Here is a 23,155-nt window from a genome sequence, read left to right on the forward strand (position 1 = left end):
GTGAACACTGAGGCTGTACCTGCTTTAAGTTACAGTTTTACTGTGTACACTGAGGCTGTACCTGCTTTAAGTTACAGGTTTACTGTGAACACTGAGGCTGTACCTGCTTTAAGTTACAGTTTTACTGTGAACACTGAGGCTATTACCCTGCTTTAAGTTACAGTTTTACTGTGAACACTGAGGCTGTACCTGCTTTAAGTTACAGTTTTACTGTGTACACTGAGGCTGTACCTGCTTTAAGTTACAGGTTTACTGTGAACACTGAGGCTGTAGCTGCTTTAAGTTACAGTTTTACTGTGTACACTGAGGCTGTACCTGCTTTACTGTGAACACTGAGGCTGTACCTGCTTTAAGTTAGTTTTACTGTGTACACTGAGGCTGTACCTGCTTTAAGTTACAGTTTTACTGTGAACACTGAGGCTGTACCTGCTTTAAGTTACAGTTTTACTGTGAACACTGAGGCTGTACCTGCTTTAAGTTACAGTTTTACTGTGAACACTGAGGCTGTACCTGCTTTAAGTTACAGTTTTACTGTGAACACTGAGGCTGTACCTGCTTTAAGTTACAGTTTTACTGTGTACACTGAGGCTGTACCTGCTTTAAGTTACAGGTTTACTGTGAACACTGAGGCTGTAGCTGCTTTAAGTTACAGTTTTACTGTGTACACTGAGGCTGTACCTGCTTTACTGTGAACACTGAGGCTGTACCTGCTTTAAGTTACAGTTTTACTGTGTACACTGAGGCTGTACCTGCTTTACTGTGAACACTGAGGCTGTACCTGCTTTAAGTTACAGTTTTACTGTGAACACTGAGGCTGTACCTGCTTTAAGTTATAGTTTTACTGTGAACACTGAGGCTGTACCTGCTTTAAGTTACAGTTTTACTGTGTACACTGAGGCTGTACCTGCTTTAAGTTACAGGTTTACTGTGAACACTGAGGCTGTACCTGCTTTAAGTTACAGTTTTACTGTGAACACTGAGGCTGTACCTGCTTTAAGTTACAGTTTTACTGTGAACACTGAGGCTGTACCTGCTTTAAGTTACAGTTTTACTGTGTACACTGAGGCTGTACCTGCTTTAAGTTACAGGTTTACTGTGAACACTGAGGCTGTAGCTGCTTTACTGTGAACACTGAGGCTGTACCTGCTTTAAGTTACAGTTTTACTGTGTACACTGAGGCTGTACCTGCTTTACTGTGAACACTGAGGCTGTACCTGCTTTAAGTTACAGTTTTACTGTGTACACTGAGGCTGTACCTGCTTTACTGTGAACACTGAGGCTGTACCTGCTTTAAGTTACAGTTTTACTGTGTACACTGAGGCTGTACCTGCTTTACTGTGAACACTGAGGCTGTACCTGCTTTAAGTTACAGTTTTACTGTGTACACTGAGGCTGTACCTGCTTTAAGTTACAGTTTTACTGTGAACACTGAGGCTGTACCTGCTTTAAGTTACAGTTTTACTGTGAACACTGAGGCTGTACCTGCTTTAAGTTACAGTTTTACTGTGTACACTGAGGCTGTACCTGCTTTACTGTGAACACTGAGGCTGTACCTGCTTTAAGTTACAGTTTTACTGTGTACACTGAGGCTGTACCTGCTTTAAGTTACAGTTTTACTGTGTACACTGAGGCTGTACCTGCTTTAAGTTACAGGTTTACTGTGAACACTGAGGCTGTACCTGCTTTAAGTTACAGTTTTACTGTGAACACTGAGGCTGTACCTGCTTTAAGTTACAGTTTTACTGTGAACACTGAGGCTGTACCTGCTTTACTGTGAACACTGAGGCTGTACCTGCTTTAAGTTACAGTTTTACTGTGTACACTGAGGCTGTACCTGCTTTACTGTGAACACTGAGGCTGTACCTGCTTTAAGTTACAGTTTTACTGTGTACACTGAGGCTGTACCTGCTTTACTGTGAACACTGAGGCTGTACCTGCTTTAAGTTACAGTTTTACTGTGAACACTGAGGCTGTACCTGCTTTAAGTTATAGTTTTACTGTGAACACTGAGGCTGTACCTGCTTTAAGTTACAGTTTTACTGTGTACACTGAGGCTGTACCTGCTTTAAGTTACAGGTTTACTGTGAACACTGAGGCTGTACCTGCTTTAAGTTACAGTTTTACTGTGAACACTGAGGCTGTACCTGCTTTAAGTTACAGTTTTACAGTGAACACTGAGGCTGTACCTGCTTTATTTACAGTTTTACTGTGTACACTGAGTGGCTGTACCTCTTTAAAAACAGGTTTACTGGAACAAAGCTGCTTTAAGTTACAGTTTTACTGTGAAATAGGCTGTACCTGCTTTACAGTAGCAACACTGAGGCTGTACTGCTTTAGGTTACAGTTTTCCATGTACATGCAGGGTTTGACATTAACACTGAGGCTGTCCTGTCTTTAAGTTACAGTTTTACTGTGTACACTGAGGCTGAAACCTGCTTCACAAAATTACAGTTTTACTTGAACACTGAGGCTGTACCTGCTTTAAGTTACAGTTTTACTTGAACACTGAGGCTGTACCTGCTTTAAAAACAGTTTTACTGTTCACATGTTCACTGAGGCTGTACCTCATTTACTGTGAACACTGAGGCTGTACCTGCTTTAAGTTACAGTTTTACTGGGTACACTGAGGCTGTACCTGCTTTAAGTTACAGTTTTACTGTGTACACTGAGGCTGTACCTGCTTTCATCTGTGAACACTGAGGCTGTACCTGCTTTAAGTTACAGTTTTACTGTGTACACTGAGGCTGTACCTGCTTTACTGTGAACACTGAGGCTGTACGTTGTCCTTTGGTTACAGTTTTACTGTGTACACTGAGGCTGTACCTGAGCACTGTGAACACTGAGGCTGTACCTGCTTTAAGTTACAGTTTTACTGTGTACACTGAGGCTGTACCCTTTAAGTTACAGTTTTACTGTGTACAAGGCTGTACCTGCTTTACTGCTGAACAAGGCTGTACCTGCTTTAAGTTACATTTTACTGTGTACACCTGAGGCTGTACCTGCTTTAAGTTACAGTTTTACTGTGTACACTGAGGCTGTACCTGCTTTACTGTGAACACTGAGGCTGTACCTGCTTTAAGTTACAGTTTTACTGTGCAACACTGAGGCTGTACCTGCTTTAAGTTACAGTTTTACTGTGAACACTGAGGCTGTACCTGCTTTAAGTTACAGTTTTACTGTGTACACTGAGGCTGTACCTGCTTTAAGTTACAGGTTTACTGTAAACACTGAGGCTGTACCCACTAAGTTACAAGTTTACTGTGAACACTGAAGGCTGTACCTACTTTTAGTTAGTTTTTCACCTCCCTGACCAAGGCCCTTCACTGGGCAGCCAGCTCTAGGAAGAGTCTTGGTGGTTCCAAACTTCTTCAATTTAAGAATGATGGAGGCCACTGTGTCCTTGGGAACCTTCAATGCTGCAGAAATGTTTTGGTACCCTTCCCCAGATCTGTGCCTCGACACAATCCTGTCTCGGAGGTCTAGGGACAATTCCTTCGACCTCATGGCTTGGATTTTGCTCTGACATGCACTGTCAACTGTGGGACCTCATATAGACAGGTGTGTGCCTTTCCAAATCAGGTCCAATCAGTTGAATTTACCACAGGTAGAGTCCAATCAAGTTGTAGAAACATCTCAAGGATGATCAATGGAAACAGGATGCACCTGAGATCAATTTAATCTCATAGCAAAGGGTCTGAATACTTATGTCAAATCTGTTTTCTCTTTGTCATTATGGGGTTTTGTGTGTAGATTGATGGGGGAAAAATTACTTTTTAGAAAAAGTCTCACATAAAATGTGGAAAACGTGGGTCTGAATACTTTCTGAATGCCTCTCTAACCGAGCTCTCTCCCCAGGTCTCCTCAGGATGCTGGTCTGAATGCCTCTCAACCCTATCCCCTCCTCTCTCCCCAGGTCGTACTCCCCAGGTCTCCCCAGGATGCTGGTCTGAATGCCTCTCAACCCTATCCCATCCTCTCTCCCCCAGGATGCTGGTCTGAATGCCTCTCAACCCTATCCCCTCCTCTCTCCCCAGGTCTCCTCAGGATGCTGGTCTGAATGCCTCTCAACCCTATCCCCTCCTCTCTCCCCAGGTCTCCCCAGGATGCTGGTCTGAATGCCTCTCAACCCTATCCCCTCCCTCTCCCCAGGTCTCCCCAGGATGCTGGTCTGAATGCCTCTCAACCCTATCCCCTCCTCTCTCTCCAGGTCTCCTCAGGATGCTGGTCTGAATGCCTCTCAACCTATCCCCTCCTCTCTCCCCAGGTCTCCTCAGGATGCTGGTCTGAATACCTCTCAACCCTATCCCCTCCTCTCTCTCCAGGTCTCCTCAGGATGCTGGTCTGAATGCCTCTCAACCCTATCCCCTCCTCTCTCTCCAGGTCTCCTCAGGATGCTGGTCTGAATGCCTCTCAACCCTATCCCCTCCTCTCTCTCCAGGTCTCCTCAGGATGCTGGTCTGAATGCCTCTCAACCCTATCCCTACTCTCTCCCCAGGTCTCTCAGGATGCTGGTCTGAATGCCTCTCAACCCTATCCCATCCTCTCTCCCCAGGTCTCCAGGATGCTGGTCTGAATGCCTCTCAACCCTATCCCCTCCTCTCTCTCCAGGTCTCCTCAGGATGCTGGTCTGAATGCCTCTCAACCCTATCCCCTACTCTCTCCCCAGGTCTCCCCAGGATGCTGGTCTGAATGCCTCTCTAACCTATCCACCCCTCTCTCCCCAGGTCGTACAGTGTCTGAGGACTGCCAGGGGGAGATGTTGGAGTACCGTAGGATGCTGATAGAGGATTTCTCTCTGAGTCCAGAAATAGTGCTCCACTGTAGAGGGGAGATCGAGACCCACTGCTCCGGACTCCACAGGAAAGGACGTACCCTCCACTGTCTAATGAGGGTGGGCCGGGGGGGACAAGGGAAGCACAGTGGACGGACTCTGTCAGAGCGCGGTGAGACGATGCACACTGGCGACACATTGCATACTGGCGACACCGCGCACGCTGACGACAGTGCCTTCAGAAAGTATTCACACCCCTGGACTTTTTCAACATTTTGTTGTGTTACAACCTAACATGGATTTAAGTTGTTTTTTTCAAATGAATTAAAAATGAAGATTTCACCATCAAAGGTGACTGTAAAACAGTTAGTGTTTAGTGGCTGTGATAGGAGAAAACTGAGGATGGATCAACAACATTGTAGTTACTCCACAATACTAACCTACATGACAGAGTGAAAAGAAGGAAGTCTGTACAGAATACAAATATTCCAAAACATGTTTGTAACAAGGTGCTAAAGTAATACTGCAAAAAATGTGGTAAAGAGATGAACACTTTGTAGTCAGGACAAAAAGTTATGTTTGGGGCAAATCCAATAAAACACATTACTCAGTAACACTACATATTTTCAAGCATAGTGGTGGCTGCATCATGTTATGGGTATGCTTGTCATCGTTAAGGACCGGGGAGTTTTTCAGGAATGGAATGGAGCTATTAGCACAGGCAAAATCCTAAAGGAAAACCTGGTTTAGTCTGCTTTCCACCAGACACTGGGAGATGAATTCACCTTTTCAGCAGGAAAATAACCTAAAACACAAGGCCAAATCTACACTGGAGTTGCTTACCAAGAAGACAGTGAATGTTCCTGAGTGGCCCGAGTTACAGTTTTAACTTAAATTTACTTGAAAATCTTTGGCAAGACCTGAAAAGGCTTGTCTAGTAATGATCAACAACCAATTTGACAGAGCTTGAAGAATTTAGAAAATAATAATGGGCAAATGTTGGACATTCCAGGTGTGGAAATCTCTTAGACCCAGAACTGCACTCAGCTGTATTCGCTGCTAAAGGTGCTTGACTCACGAGTGTGAATACGGATGTAAAGTATTGACTCTGGTGTGAATACGGATGTAAAGTATTGACTCGGGGGTGTGAATACGGATGTAAAGTATTGACTTGGGGGTGTGAATACGGATGTAAAGTATTGACTCGGGGGTGTGAATACGGATGTAAAGTATTGACTCGGGGGTGTGAATACGGATGTAAAGTATTGACTCGGGGGTGTGAATACGGATGTAAAGTATTGACTCAGGGGTGTGAATACGGATGTAAAGTATTGACTCGGGGTGTGAATACGGATGTAAAGTATTGACTCGGGGGTGTGAATACGGATGTAAAGTATTGACTGGGGTGTGAATACGGATGTAAAGTATTGACTCGGGTGTGAATACGGATGTAAAGTATTGACTGGGGGGTGTGAATCGGGGATGTAACAACAAAATGTAGAATAAGTCAAGGGGTATGAATACTGGACACACACACACACTGGAAACAGGGATGCATAGACACACGTACAGATACACAGACACAGACACAGACACACACACACAGACACAGACACAGACACACACACACACACTGGAAACAGGGATGCATAGACACACGTACAGATACACACACACACACACACACACACACACACACACTGGAAACAGGGATGCATAGACACACGTACAGATACACAGCAAATAGGATGAGCAGCTCAACTCTTGTCTGGTTTCTAAAGATCTGTATTTGCTGTTCCCACTGACTAGAATGTGGAGATGGGAGTAGAATATACTGGAGATGGGAGTAGAATATACTGGAGATGGGGCTGATGGGGCTGATGGGGCTGATGGGGCTGATGGGGCTGTATGTGTTTTCATATACTGGAGATGGGGCTGATGGGGCTGTATGTGTTTTCATATACTGGAGATGGGGCTGATGGGGCTGTATGTGTTTTCATATACTGAGATGGGGCTGATGGGGCTGTATGTGTTTTCATATACTGGAGATGGGGCTGATGGGGCTGTATGTGTTTTCATATACTGGAGATGGGGCTGATGGGGCTGATGGGGCTGATGGGGCTGTATGTGTTTTTCATATACTGGAGATGGGGCTGATGAGGCTGTATGTGTTTTCATATACTGGAGATGGGGCTGATGGGGCTGATGGGGCTGTATGTGTTTTCATATACTGGAGATGGGGCTGATGGGGCTGTATGTGTTTTCATATACTGGAGATGAGGCTGATGGGGCTGTATGTGTTTTCATATACTGGAGATGGGGCTGATGGGGCTGATGGGGCTGTATGTGTTTTCATATACTGGAGATGGGGCTGATGGGGCTGATGGGGCTGATGGGGCTGTATGTGTTTTCATATACTGGAGATGGGGCTGATGGGGCTGTATGTGTTTTCATATACTGGAGATGGGGCTGATGAGGCTGTATGTGTTTTCATATACTGGAGATGGGGCTGATGGGGCTGATGGGGCTGTATGTGTTTACATATACTGGAGATGGGGCTGATGGGGCTGATGGGGCTGATGGGGCTGTATGTGTTTTCATATACTGGAGATGGGGCTGATGGGGCTGTATGTGTTTTCATATACTGGAGATGGGGCTGATGAGGCTGTATGTGTTTTCATATACTGGAGATGGGGCTGATGAGGCTGATGGGGCTGATGAGGCTGTATGTGTTTTCATATACTGGAGATGAGGCTGATGAGGCTGATGGAGCTGATGAGGCTGTATGTGTTTTCATATACTGGAGATGGGGCTGATGGGGCTGATGGGGCTGTATGTGTTTTCATATACTGGAGATGAGGCTGATGAGGCTGTATGTGTTTTCATACACTGGAGATGAGGCTGATGAGGCTGTATGTGTTTTCATATACTGGAGATGGGGCTGATGAGGCTGAGGCTGATGAGGCTGTATGTGTTTTCATATACTGGAGATGAGGCTGATGGGGCTGATGGGGCTGTATGTGTTTTCATATACTGGTGGGGATGGGGCTGATGGGGCTGTATGTGTTTTCATATACTGGAGATGGGGCTGATGAGGCTGTATGTGTTTTCATATACTGGAGATGAGGCTGATGAGGCTGTATGTGTTTTCATATACTGGAGATGGGGCTGATGAGGCTGATGGGGCTGATGGGGCTGTATGTGTTTTCATATACTGGAGATGGGGCTGATGAGGCTGTATGTGTTTTCATATACTGGAGATGGGGTTGATGGGTCTGATGAGGCTGATGGGGCTGTATGTGTTTTCATATACTGAGATGGGGCTGATGAGGCTGATGGGGCTGATGGGCCTGATAAGGCTGTATGTGTTTTCATACACTGGAGATGGGGCTGATGAGGCTGATGGGGCTGATGGGCCTGATAAGGCTGTATGTGTTTTCATACACTGGAGATGAGGCTGATGAGGCTGATGGGGCTGTATGTGTTTTCATATACTGGAGATGGGGCTGTATGTGTTTTCATATACTGGAGATGTGGCTGATGAGGCTGTATGTGTTTTCATATACTGGAGATGAGGCTGATGAGGCTGTATGTGTTTTCATATACTGGAGATGGGGCTGATGGGGCTGTATGTGTTTTCATATACTGGAGATGAGGCTGTATGTGTTTTCATATACTGGAGATGAGGCTGTATGTGTTTTCATATACTGGAGATGGGGCTGATGGGGCTGTATGTGTTTTCATATACTGGAGATGAGGCTGATGAGGCTGTATGTGTTTTCATATACTGGAGATGGGGCTGATGAGGCTGATGAGGCTGATGGGGCTGTATGTGTTTTCATATACTGGAGATGGGGCTGATGAGGCTGTATGTGTTTTCATATACTGGAGATGGGGCTGATGAGGCTGTATGTGTTTTCATATACTGGAGATGAGGCTGATGGGGCTGTATGTGTTTTCATATACTGGAGATGAGGCTGTATGTGTTTTCATATACTGGAGATGAGGCTGATGAGGCTGTATGTGTTTTCATACACTGGAGATGAGGCTGATGGGGCTGATGGGCCTGATAAGGCTGTATGTGTTTTCATATACTGGAGATGGGGCTGATGAGGCTGTATGTGTTTTCATATACTGAGATGAGGCTGTATGTGTTTTCATATACTGAGATGGGGCTGATGAGGCTGTATGTGTTTTCATATACTGGAGATGAGGCTCATGGGGCTGATGGGGCTGTATGTGTTTTCATATACTGGAGATGGGGCTGATGAGGCTGTATGTGTTTTCATATACTGGAGATGAGGCTGATGGGGCTGTATGTGTTTTCATATACTGGAGATGGGGCTGATGAGGCTGAGGTTGATGAGGCTGTATGTGTTTTCATATACTGGAGATGAGGCTGATGGGGCTGTATGTGTTTTCATATACTGGAGATGGGGCTGATGAGGCTGTATTTGTTTTCATATACTGGAGATGGGGCTGATGGGGCTGTATGTGTTTTCATATACTGGAGATGGGCCTGATGAGGCTGATGAGGCTGATGAGGCTGTATGTGTTTTCATATACTGGAGATGGGGCTGATGAGGCTGATGAGGCTGTATGTGTTTTCATATACTGGAGATGAGGCTCATGGGGCTGATGGGGCTGTATGTGTTTTCATACACTGGAGATGGGGCTGATGAGGCTGATAAGGCTGTATGTGTTTTCATATACTGGAGATGAGGCTCATGGGGCTGATGGGGCTGTATGTGTTTTCATATACTGGAGATGAGGCTGATGGGGCTGTATGTGTGTTCATATACTGGAGATGGGGCTGATGAGGCTGTATGTGTTTTCATATACTGGAGATGAGGCTGATGGGGCTGTATGTGTGTTCATATACTGGAGATGGGGCTGATGAGGCTGTATGTGTTTTCATATACTGGAGATGGGGCTGATGAGGCTGTATGTGTTTTCATATACTGGAGATGAGGCTGATGGGGCTGTATGTGTTTTCATATACTGGAGATGGGGCTGATGGGGCTGTATGTGTTTTCATATACTGGAGATGAGGCTGATGAGGCTGTATGTGTTTTCATATACTGGAGATGAGGCTGATGGGGCTGTATGTGTTTTCATACACTGGAGATGGGGCTGTATGTGTTTTCATATACTGGAGATGAGGCTGAGGCTGTATGTGTTTTCATATACTGGAGATGAGGCTGATGGGGCTGATGAGGCTGTATGTGTTTTCATACACTGGAGATGAGGCTGTATGTGTTTTCATATACTGAGATGGGGCTGATGGGGCTGTATGTGTTTTCATATACTGAGATGGGGCTGATGAGGCTGATGGGGCTGATGAGGCTGTATTGTGTTTTCATATACTGGAGATGGGGCTGATGGGGCTGTATGTGTTTTCATATACTGGAGATGGGGCTGATGAGGCTGTATGTGTTTTCATATACTGGAGATGGGGCTGATGGGGCTGTATGTGTTTTCATATACTGGAGATGGGGCTGATGAGGCTGTATGTGTTTTCATATACTGGAGATGGGGCTGATGGGGCTGTATGTGTTTTCATATACTGGAGATGGGGCTGATGAGGCTGTATGTGTTTTCATATACTGGAGATGGGCCTGATGAGGCTGATGGGGCTGATGAGGCTGTATGTGTTTTCATATACTGGAGATGGGCCTGATGAGGCTGATGGGGCTGATGAGGCTGTATGTGTTTTCATACACTGGAGATGAGGCTGATGAGGCTGTATGTGTTTTCATACACTGGAGATGGGGCTGATGGGGCTGTATGTGTTTTCATATACTGAGATGAGGCTGAGGCTGTATGTGTTTTCATATACTGGAGATGGGGCTGATGAGGCTTTATGTGTTTTCATACACTGGAGATGGGGTTGATGAGGCTGAGGCTGTATGTGTTTTCATATACTGGAGATGAGGCTGATGGGGCTGTATGTGTTTTCATACACTGGAGATGGGGTTGATGAGGCTGAGGCTGATGAGGCTGTATGTGTTTTCATATACTGGAGATGAGGCTGATGGGGCTGTATGTGTTTTCATATACTGGAGATGAGGCTGATGAGGCTGTGTGTTTTCATACACTGGAGATGAGGCTGAGGCTGTATGTGTTTTCATATACTGGAGATGGGGCTGATGAGGCTTTATGTGTTTTCATATACTGGAGATGGGGCTGATGAGGCTGTGTGTTTTCATACACTGGAGATGAGGCTGAGGCTGTATGTGTTTTCATATACTGGAGATGGGGCTGATGAGGCTTTATGTGTTTTCATATACTGGAGATGAGGCTGAGGCTGTATGTGTTTTCATATACTGGAGATGGGGCTGATGAGGCTTTATGTGTTTTCATATACTGGAGATGGGGCTGATGAGGCTGTATGTGTTTTCATATACTGAGATGGGCCTGATGAGGCTGATGGGGCTGATGAGGCTGTATGTGTTTTCATACACTGGAGATGGGGTTGATGAGGCTGATGGGGCTGATAAGGCTGTATGTGTTTTCATACACTGGAGATGAGGCTGATGAGGCTGATGGGGCTGTATGTGTTTTCATATACTGAGATGAGGCTCATGGGGCTGATGGGGCTGTATGTGTTTTCATATACTGAGATGGGGCTGATGGGGCTGTATGTGTTTTCATATACTGGAGATGGGGCTGATGAGGCTGTATGTGTTTTCATATACTGGAGATGAGGCTGATGGGGCTGTATGTGTTTTCATATACTGGAGATGAGGCTGATGGGGCTGTATGTGTTTTCATATACTGGAGATGGGGCTGATGGGGCTGATGGGGCTGTATGTGTTTTCATATACTGGAGATGGGGCTGCTGATGGGGCTGATGGGGCTGATGGGGCTGTATGTGTTTTCATATACTGGAGATGGGGCTGATGGGGCTGTATGTGTTTTCATATACTGGAGATGGGGCTGATGGGGCTGTATGTGTTTTCATATACTGGAGATGGGGCTGATGAGGCTGTATGTGTTTTCATATACTGGAGATGGGGCTGATGGGGCTGATGGGGCTGATGGGGCTGTATGTGTTTTCATATACTGGAGATGGGGCTGATGGGGCTGATGGGGCTGTATGTGTTTTCATATACTGGAGATGGGGCTGATGGGGCTGATGGGGCTGTATGTGTTTTCATATACTGGAGATGGGGCTGATGAGGCTGTATGTGTTTTCATATACTGGAGATGGGGCTGATGAGGCTGATGGGGCTGATGAGGCTGTATGTGTTTTCATATACTGGAGATGAGGCTGATGAGGCTGATGGGGCTGATGAGGCTGTATGTGTTTTCATATACTGGAGATGAGGCTGATGAGGCTGTATGTGTTTTCATACACTGGAGATGAGGCTGATGAGGCTGTATGTGTTTTCATATACTGGAGATGGGGCTGATGAGGCTGAGGCTGATGAGGCTGTATGTGTTTTCATATACTGGAGATGAGGCTGATGGGGCTGATGGGGCTGTATGTGTTTTCATATACTGGTGATGGGGCTGATGGGGCTGTATGTGTTTTCATATACTGGAGATGGGGCTGATGAGGCTGTATGTGTTTTCATATACTGGAGATGAGGCTGATGAGGCTGTATGTGTTTTCATATACTGGAGATGGGCCTGATGAGGCTGATGGGGCTGATGGGGCTGTATGTGTTTTCATATACTGGAGATGGGGCTGATGAGGCTGTATGTGTTTTCATATACTGGAGATGGGGTTGATGGGGCTGATGAGGCTGATGGGGCTGTATGTGTTTTCATATACTGAGATGGGGCTGATGAGGCTGATGGGGCTGATGGGGCTGTATGTGTTTTCATATACTGGAGATGAGGCTGTATGTGTTTTCATATACTGGAGATGGGGCTGATGAGGCTGATGGGGCTGATGGGGCTGTATGTGTTTTCATATACTGGAGATGAGGCTGATGAGGCTGTATGTGTTTTCATATACTGGAGATGGGGCTGATGAGGCTGATGAGGCTGATGGGGCTGTATGTGTTTTCATATACTGGAGATGGGGCTGATGAGGCTGTATGTGTTTTCATATACTGGAGATGAGGCTGAGGCTGTATGTGTTTTCATATACTGGAGATGGGGCTGATGAGGCTTTATGTGTTTTCATATACTGGAGATGGGGCTGATGAGGCTGTATGTGTTTTCATATACTGGAGATGGGCCTGATGAGGCTGATGGGGCTGATGAGGCTGTATGTGTTTTCATATACTGGAGATGGGGCTGATGAGGCTGTATGTGTTTTCATATACTGGAGATGGGGTTGATGGGGCTGATGAGGCTGATGGGGCTGTATGTGTTTTCATATACTGGAGATGGGGCTGATGAGGCTGATGGGGCTGATGAGGCTGTATGTGTTTTCATATACTGGAGATGAGGCTGATGGGGCTGTATGTGTTTTCATATACTGGAGATGAGGCTGTATGTGTTTTCATATACTGGAGATGAGGCTGATGAGGCTGTATGTGTTTTCATACACTGGAGATGAGGCTGATGGGGCTGATGGGCCTGATAAGGCTGTATGTGTTTTCATATACTGGAGATGGGGTTGATGAGGCTGTATGTGTTTTCATATACTGGAGATGAGGCTGTATGTGTTTTCATATACTGGAGATGGGGCTGATGAGGCTGTATGTGTTTTCATATACTGGAGATGAGGCTGATGGGGCTGATGGGGCTGTATGTGTTTTCATATACTGGAGATGAGGCTCATGGGGCTGATGGGGCTGTATGTGTTTTCATATACTGGAGATGGGGCTGATGGGGCTGTATGTGTTTTCATATACTGGAGATGGGGCTGATGAGGCTGAGGTTGATGAGGCTGTATGTGTTTTCATATACTGGAGATGAGGCTGATGGGGCTGTATGTGTTTTCATATACTGGAGATGGGGCTGATGAGGCTGTATTTGTTTTCATATACTGGAGATGGGGCTGATGGGGCTGTATGTGTTTTCATATACTGGAGATGAGGCTGAGGCTGTATGTGTTTTCATATACTGGAGATGAGACTGATGGGGCTGATGAGGCTGTATGTGTTTTCATACACTGGAGATGGGGCTGATGGGGCTGTATGTGTTTTCATATACTGAGATGGGGCTGATGAGGCTGATGGGGCTGATGAGGCTGTATTTGTTTTCATATACTGGAGATGGGGCTGATGGGGCTGTATGTGTTTTCATATACTGGAGATGGGGCTGATGAGGCTGTATGTGTTTTCATATACTGGAGATGGGCCTGATGAGGCTGATGGGGCTGATGAGGCTGTATGTGTTTTCATACACTGGAGATGAGGCTGATGAGGCTGTATGTGTTTTCATACACTGGAGATGGGGCTGATGGGGCTGTATGTGTTTTCATATACTGGAGATGAGGCTGAGGCTGTATGTGTTTTCATATACTGGAGATGAGGCTGATGGGGCTGTATGTGTTTTCATACACTGAGATGGGGTTGATGAGGCTGAGGCTGATGAGGCTGTATGTGTTTTCATATACTGGAGATGAGGCTGATGGGGCTGTATGTGTTTTCATACACTGGAGATGGGGTTGATGAGGCTGAGGCTGATGAGGCTGTATGTGTTTTCATATACTGGAGATGAGGCTGATGGGGCTGTATGTGTTTTCATATACTGGAGATGAGGCTGATGAGGCTGTGTGTTTTCATACACTGGAGATGAGGCTGAGGCTGTATGTGTTTTCATATACTGGAGATGGGGCTGATGAGGCTGTATGTGTTTTCATATACTGGAGATGAGGCTGATGAGGCTGTATGTGTTTTCATATACTGGAGATGAGGCTGAGGCTGTATGTGTTTTCATATACTGGAGATGGGGCTGATGAGGCTTTATGTGTTTTCATATACTGGAGATGAGGCTGATGAGGCTGTATGTGTTTTCATATACTGGAGATGGGCCTGATGAGGCTGATGAGGCTGTATGTGTTTTCATACACTGGAGATGAGGCTGATGAGGCTGTATGTGTTTTCATACACTGGAGACTGATGAGGCTGATGGGGCTGATAAGGCTGTATGTGTTTTTACACTGGAGATGAGGCTGATGAGGCTGAGGCTGTATGTGTTTTCATATACTGGAGATGAGGCTGATGGGGCTGTATGTGTTTTCATATACTGGAGATGAGGCTGATGGGGCTGTATGTGTTTTCATACACTGGAGATGGGGCTGTATGTGTTTTCATATACTGGAGATGGGGCTGATGAGGCTGATGGGGCTGATGAGGCTGTATGTGTTTTCATATACTGGAGATGAGGCTGAGGCTGTATGTGTTTTCATATACTGGAGATGGGGCTGATGAGGCTGATGAGGCTGTATGTGTTTTCATATACTGGGGTTGATGGGGCTGATGGGGCTGTATGTGTTTTCATATACTGGAGAGGCTGATGAGGCTGATGAGGCTGTATGTGTTTTCATATACTGGAGATGGGGCTGATGAGGCTGTATGTGTTTTCATATACTGGAGATGGGGCTGATGAGGCTGTATGTGTTTTCATATACTGGAGATGAGGCTGATGAGGCTGTGTGTTTTCATACACTGGAGATGAGGCTGTATGTGTTTTCATATACTGAGATGAGGCTGATGGGGCTGTATGTGTTTTCATATACTGGAGATGAGGCTGATGAGGCTGTATGTGTTTTCATACACTGGAGATGAGGCTGTATGTGTTTTCATATACTGGAGATGAGGCTGATGGGGCTGTATGTGTTTTCATACACTGGAGATGGGGCTGATGAGGCTGTATGTGTTTTCATATACTGGAGATGAGGCTGATGAGGCTGTGTGTTTTCATACACTGGAGATGAGGCTGTATGTGTTTTCATATACTGGAGATGGGGCTGATGAGGCTTTATGTGTTTTCATATACTGGAGATGGGGCTGATGAGGCTGTATGTGTGTTCATATACTGGAGATGAGGCTGATGGGGCTGTATGTGTTTTCATACACTGGAGATGAGGCTGATGAGGCTGTATGTGTTTTCATATACTGGAGATGGGGCTGATGGGGCTGTATGTGTTTTCATACATACTGATGAGGCTGATGATGAGGCTGTATGTGTTTTCATATACTGGAGATGGGGCTGATGAGGCTGTATGTGTTTTCATATACTGGAGATGGGGCTGATGGGGCTGTATGTGTTTTCATACACTGAGATGCTGAGGCTGATGGGGCTGATGAGGCTGTATGTGTTTTCATACACTGGAGATGGGGCTGATGAGGCTGTATGTGTTTTCATACACTGGAGATTGGGTTGATGGGGCTGATGGGGCTGTATGTGTTTTCATACACTGGAGATGGGCCTGATGAGGCTGATGGGGCTGATGAGGCTGTATGTGTTTTCATACACTGGAGATGGGGCTGATGAGGCTGTATGTGTTTTCATATACTGAGATGGGGCTGATGAGGCTGATGGGGCTGAGGCTGTATGTGTTTTCATATACTGGAGATGGGGCTGATGAGGCTGTATGTGTTTTCATATACTGGAGATGGGGCTGATGAGGCTGTATGTGTTTTCATATACTGGAGATGGGGCTGATGAGGCTGATGGGGCTGAGGCTGTATGTGTTTTCATACACTGGAGATGGGGCTGATGAGGCTGTATGTGTTTTCATATACTGGAGATGAGGCTGATGGGGCTGTATGTGTTTTCATATACTGGAGATGGGGTTGATGAGGCTGAGGCTGATGAGGCTGTATGTGTTTTCATATACTGGAGATGAGGCTGATGAGGCTGTATGTGTTTTCATATACTGGAGATGGGGCTGATGAGGCTGATGGGGCTGAGGCTGTATGTGTTTTCATATACTGGAGATGGGGTTGATGAGGCTGATGAGGCTGAGGCTGTATGTGTTTTCATATACTGGAGATGGGGCTGATGAGGCTGTATGTGTTTTCATATACTGGAGATGGGGCTGATGAGGCTGTATGTGTTTTCATATACTGGAGATGGGGCTGATGGGGCTGATGGGGCTGATGAGGCTGTATGTGTTTTCATATACTGGAGATGGGGCTGATGAGGCTGATGGGGCTGATGGGGCTGATGAGGCTGTATGTGTTTTCATATACTGGAGATGGGGCTGATGGGGCTGATGAGGCTGTATGTGTTTTCATATACTGGAGATGGGGCTGATGGGGCTGATGGGGCTGATGGGGCTGATGAGGCTGTATGTGTTTTCATATACTGGAGATGAGGCTGATGAGGCTGTATGTGTTTTCATATACTGGAGATGAGGCTGATGAGGCTGTATGTGTTTTCATATACTGGAGATGGGGCTGATGAGGCTGATGGGCCTGATAAGGCTGTATGTGTTTTCATACACTGGAGATGGGGCTGATGAGGCTGATGGGGCTGATGGGGCTGTATGTGTTTTCATATACTGGAGATGGGGCTGATGAGGCTGTATGTGTTTTCATATACTGGAGATGGGGCTGATGAGGCTGATGGGGCTGATGGGGCTGTATGTGTTTTCATATACTGGAGATGGGGCTGATGGGGCTGATGGGGCTGATGAGGCTGATGGGGCTGATGGGGCTGTATGTGTTTTCATATACTGGAGATGGGGCTGATGGGGCTGATGGGGCTGATGGGGCTGATGGGGCTGATGGGGCTGTTTTCATATACTGGAGATGAGGCTGTATGTGTTTTCATACACTGGAGATGAGGCTGATGAGGCTGTATGTGTTTTCATACACTGGAGATGAGGCTGATGAGGCTGTATGTGTTTTCATACACTGGAGATGAGGCTGATGGGCCTGATGAGGCTGATGGGGCTGATGAGGCTGTATGTGTTTTCATACACTGGAGATGGGGCTGATGGGCCTGATGAGGCTGATGGGGCTGATGAGGCTGTATGTGTTTTTACACTGGAGATGAGGCTGATGGGCCTGATGAGGCTGATGGGGCTGATGAGGCTGTATGTGTTTTCATACACTGGAGATGGGGCTGATGAGGCTGATGAGGCTGTATATGTTTTCATATACTGGAGATGGGGCTGATGAGGCTGTATGTGTTTTCATATACTGGAGATGAGGCTGATGGGGCTGTATGTGTTTTCATATACTGGAGATGGGGCTGATGGGGCTGTATGTGTTTTCATATACTGGAGATGAGGCTGATGGGGCTGATGGGGCTGTATGTGTTTTCATACACTGCCTGAGCCCTTACAGTATAAATCTAGTAGTATTGTTATTGTAAATCTAGTAGTATTGTTATTGTAAATAAAGTAGTGTTTTATTGTAAATAAAGTAGTATTGTTATTGTAGATCTAGTAGTGGTGGTGTAAATCTAGTAGTGGTGTTATTGTAAATCTAGTAGTATTGTCCCTCAGCTCCAGACCTTGATCCAGTCAGCTGATCCTGGATCAGACTACAGGATAGACCGGGCCCTGAACGAAGCCTGTGAGTCTGTTATCCAGACGGCCTGCAAACACATCCGCAGCGGGGACCCCATGTGAGTACCATCACACACACACACACACACACACACACACACACACACAGAAGAACAATCGCATGCACACACACATTTGTGAGTACTGTGATCTCAGATGCACACAGACGCTGAGTAAATGCACACCTGTCTTTTCTACCTGTGATGGTTGGAGGCACCTCCAGCTGTGTCTTTCCTGCTGTGTCAGTCAGTTCAGAATAAAGGGGTTTGTTACCTATCAGGAATATCACTGTTGTCTTTGTCTTGAACAACATGCCACTGGCAGGAATAGGCTCCCGAGTGGTGCAGCGGTCTAAGGCACTGGATCTCAGTGCTAGAGGTGTGACTACAGACCCTGGTTTGATTCCAGGCTGTATCACTACCGGCCGTGATTGGGAGTCCCGTAGGGTGGCGCACAATTGGCCCAGTGAGAGAGAATGTACTTTTTACTCCATACCTGACACCCAGAAGTACTCGTTAAATTTTGACATTCTGGCTATCCGCAAATGTTTGTTTTTTTTAAAACAGAAAACCGTGCCGTATGGTTTGATTAATATAATGAATTTGAAATGGTTTGTACTACTTAAGTATTTTTAAAACCAAATACTTTTTCACTTTTACTCAAGTAGTATTTTACTGGGTGACTTTTACTCAAGTAGTATTTTACTGGGTGACTTTTACTCAAGTAGTATTTTACTGGGTGACTTACTCAAGTAGTATTTTACTGGGTGACTTTTACTCAAGTAGTATTTTACTGGGTGACTTTTACTCAAGTAGTATTTTACTGGGTTTTACTCAAGTAGTATTTTACTGGGTGACCTTTTACTCAAGTAGTATTTTACTGGGTGACCTTTTACTCAAGTAGTATTTTACTGGGTGACCTTTTACTCAAGTAGTATTTTACTGGGTGACCTTTTACTCAAGTAGTATTTTACTGGGTGACCTTTTACTCAAGTAGTATTTTACTGGGTGACTTTTACTCAAGTAGTATTTTACTGGGTGACTTTTACTCAAGTAGTATTTTACTGGGTGACCTTTACTCAAGTAGTATTTTACTGGGTGACTTTTACTCAAGTAGTATTTTACTGGGTGACCTTTTACTCAAGTAGTATTTTACTGGGTGACTTTTACTCAAGTAGTATTTTACTGGGTGACTTTTACTCAAGTAGTATTTTACTGGGTGACCTTTTACTCAAGTAGTATTTTACTGGGTGACCTTTTACTCAAGTAGTATTTTACTGGGTGACCTTTTACTCAAGTAGTATTTTACTGGGTGACCTTTTACTCAAGTAGTATTTTACTGGGTGACCTTTTACTCAAGTAGTATTTTACCTTTTACTCAAGTAGTATTTTTTTACTCAAGTAGTATTTTACTGGGTGACCTTTTACTCAAGTAGTATTTTACTGGGTGACCTTTTACTCAAGTAGTATTTTACTGGGTGACCTTTTACTCAAGTAGTATTTTACTGGGTGACCTTTTACTCAAGTAGTATTTTACTGGGTGACCTTTTACTCAAGTAGTATTTTACTGGGTGACCTTTTACTCAAGTAGTATTTTACTGGGTGACCTTTTACTCAAGTAGTATTTTACTGGGTGACCTTTTACTCAAGTAGTATTTTACTGGGTGACCTTTTACTCAAGTAGTATTTTACTGGGTGACCTTTTACTCAAGTAGTATTTTACTGGGTGACCTTTTACTCAAGTAGTATTTTACTGGGTGACCTTTTACTCAAGTAGTATTTTACTGGGTGACCTTTTACTCAAGTAGTATTTTACTGGGTGACCTTTTACTCAAGTAGTATTTTACTGGGTGACCTTTTACTCAAGTAGTATTTTACTGGGTGACCTTTACTCAAGTAGTATTTTACTGGGTGACCTTTTACTCAAGTAGTATTTTACTGGGTTACCTTTTACTCAAGTAGTATTTTACTGGGTGACCTTTTACTCAAGTAGTATTTTACTGGGTGACCTTTTACTCAAGTAGTATTTTACTGGGTGACCTTTTACTCAAGTAGTATTTTACTGGGTGACCTTTACTCAAGTAGTATTTTACTGGGTGACCTTTACTCAAGTAGTATTTTACTGGGTGACCTTTTACTCAAGTAGTATTTTACTGGGTGACCTTTTACTCAAGTAGTATTTTACTGGGTGACCTTTCACTTGAGTCATTTTTGGGGTTAAAGTTTGGGGTCAAAAGTTTGGGGTCAAAAGTTTGGGGTCATTTAGAAATGTCTTTGTTTTCCATGAAAACATACATGAAATGAGTTGAAAAATGAACAGGAAATATAGTGAAGACGTTGACAAGGTTATAAATAATGATTTTTCATTTAAATAATAAACTTTGCTTTCGCCAAACAATCCTCCATTTGCAGCAATTACAGCCTTGCAGACCTTTGGCATTCTAGTTGTCAGTTTGTTGAGGTGATCTGAAGAGATTTCACCCCATGCTTCCTGAAGCACCTCCCACAAGTTGGATTGGCTTGATGGGCACTTCTTACGTACCATACGGTCAAGCTGCTCCCACAACAGCTCAATAGGGTTGAGATCTGGTGACTGTGCTGGACACTCCATTATAGACAGAATACCAGCTGACTGCTTCTTCCCTAAATAGTTCTTGCATAGTTTGGAGCTGTGCTTTGGGTCATTGTCCTGTTGTAGGAGGAAATTGGCTCCAAATCAAATCAAATCAAATCAAATGTTATTTGTCACATACACATGGTTAGCAGATGTTAATGCGAGTGTAGCGAAATTAAGCGCCGTCCACAGGGTCTGGCATGGTGTTGCAAAATGGAGTGATAGCCTTCCTTCTTCAAGATCCCTTTTACCCTGTACAAATCTCCCACTTCACCACCACCAAAGCACCCCCAGACCATCACATTGCCTCCACCATGCCTGACAGATGGTTCACTCCTCCACCAGGCTTGACAGATGGTTCACTCCTCCACCAGGCTTGACAGATGGTTCACTCCTCCACCAGGCTTGACAGATGGTTCACTCCTCCACCAGGCTTGACAGATGGTTCACTCCTCCACCAGGCTTGACAGATGGTTCACTCCTCCACCAGGCTTGACAGATGGTTCACTCCTCCACCAGGCTTGACAGATGGTTCACTCCTCCACCAGGCTTGACAGATGGTTCACTCCTCCACCAGGCTTGACAGATGGCTCACTCCTCCAGCATCTTTTCATTTTTTCTGCGTCTCACGAATGTTCTTTGTGATCCAAACACCTCAAACTTAGATTCATCTCTCCATAACACTTTTTTTCCAATCTTCCTCTGTCCAGTGTCTGTTATTTTGCCCATCTTAATCTTTTAATTTTATTGGCCAGTCTGAGATATGGCTTTTTCTTTACAACTCTGCCTAGAAGGCCAGCATCCCGGAGTCGCCTCTTCACTGTTGACGTTGAGGTTGGTGTTTTGCTGGTACTATTTAATGAAGCTGCCAGTTGAGGACTTGTGAGGCGTCTGTTTCTCAAACTAGACACTCTAATGTACTTGTCCTCTTGCTCAGTTGTGCACCGGGGCCTCCCACTCCTCTTTCTATGCTGGTTAGAGACAGTTTGCACTGTTCTGTGAAGGGAGTAGTACACAGTTGTACGAGATCTTCAATTTCTTGGTAATTTTTCGCAAGGAATAGCATTCATTTCTCAGAACAAGAATAAACTGAAGAGTTTCAGAAGAAAGGTCTTTGTTTTTGGCCATTTGAGCCTGTAATCGAACCCACATGCTGATGCTCCAGATACTCAACTAGTCTAAAGGCCAGTTTTATTGCTTCTTTAATCAGAACAAGAGTTTTCAGTTGTGCTAACATAATTGCAAAAGGGTTTTCTAATGATCAATTAGCCTTTTAAAATGATAAACTTGGATTAGCCTTCACAACGTGCCATTGTAACACTGGAGTGATGGTTGCTGATAATGAGCCTCTGTACGCCTATGTAGATATTCCATTAAAAATCAGCCGTTTCCAGCTACAATAGTCATTTACAACATTGACAAAGTCTACACTGTATTTCTGATAAATTTGATGGTATTTTAATGGACAATAAATGTGCTTTTCTTTCAACAAGGACATTTCTAAGTGACCCCAAACTTTTGAACAGTGGTGCATCTTTACTTTTACTCAAGTATGACAATTGAGTACTTTTTCCACCACTGCAGGCTGGGCACGGTGTCAGTAATATGTTCAGGCTGGGCACGGTGTCAGTAATATGTGCAGGCTGGGCACGGTGTCAGTAATATGTGCAGGCTGGGCACGGTGTCAGTAATATGTTCAGGCTGGGCACGGTGTCAGTAATATGTTCAGGCTGGGCACGGTGTCAGTAATATGTTCAGGCTGGGCACGGTGTCAGTAATATGTTCGGGCTGGGCACGGTGTCAGTAATATGTTCAGGCTGGGCACGGTGTCAGTAATATGTTCAGGCTGGGCACGGTGTCAGTAATATGTTCAGGCTGGGCACGGTGTCAGTAATATGTTCAGGCTGGGCACGGTGTCAGTAATATGTTCAGGCTGGGCACGGTGTCAGTAATATGTTCGGCACGGTGTCAGTAATATGTTCGGGTTTAGTGGAGGGTTTGGCCCAGCGGCGTCCGGGTTAGCGGAGGGTTTGGCCCAGCGGCGTCCGGGTTAGCGGGGGGTTTGGCCCAGCGGCGTCCGGGTTAGCGGGGGGTTTGGCTGGCAGGGATGTCCTTGTCCGATCTCGCACTAGCGGCCCCTGTGGCGGGCCGGGCGCAGTGCACGCTGCTGACACGGTCGCCAGGTGTACGGTGTTTCCTCCGACACGTTGGTGCGGCTGGCTTCCGGGTTAATTTGGCATTGTGTCAAAAAGAAATTCGGTTGGGTTGTGTTTCGGGGGATGCATGGCTCTCGACCTTCGCCTCTCCCGAGTCCGTACGGTAGTTGCAGTGATGGGACAAGA

The 23,155-nt window shown here is 45.3% G+C and overlaps 1 protein-coding gene across 1 annotated transcript in view; it reads left to right on the top strand.

Annotated features, from left to right (window-relative positions):
- Positions 1-4,207: 4,207 nt before the first annotated feature.
- Positions 4,208-23,155, top strand: part of LOC121843309 (Golgi apparatus protein 1-like) — a gene marked incomplete at both ends in the record, with an annotated part of 44,631 nt that continues 25,683 nt past the window's right edge. Inside the window, 5 exons of the mRNA XM_042312905.1 lie at positions 4,208-4,281; positions 4,553-4,567; positions 4,725-4,769; positions 4,891-4,943; positions 18,138-18,259. Coding sequence (XP_042168839.1) covers positions 4,208-4,281; positions 4,553-4,567; positions 4,725-4,769; positions 4,891-4,943; positions 18,138-18,259 — 309 coding nt within the window. The remainder of the gene's footprint in view (positions 4,282-4,552; positions 4,568-4,724; positions 4,770-4,890; positions 4,944-18,137; positions 18,260-23,155) is intronic.

This window comes from Oncorhynchus tshawytscha, unplaced genomic scaffold (genome assembly GCF_018296145.1).
Source record: "Oncorhynchus tshawytscha isolate Ot180627B unplaced genomic scaffold, Otsh_v2.0 Un_contig_1299_pilon_pilon, whole genome shotgun sequence".
Classification (NCBI taxonomy): domain Eukaryota; kingdom Metazoa; phylum Chordata; class Actinopteri; order Salmoniformes; family Salmonidae; genus Oncorhynchus; species Oncorhynchus tshawytscha.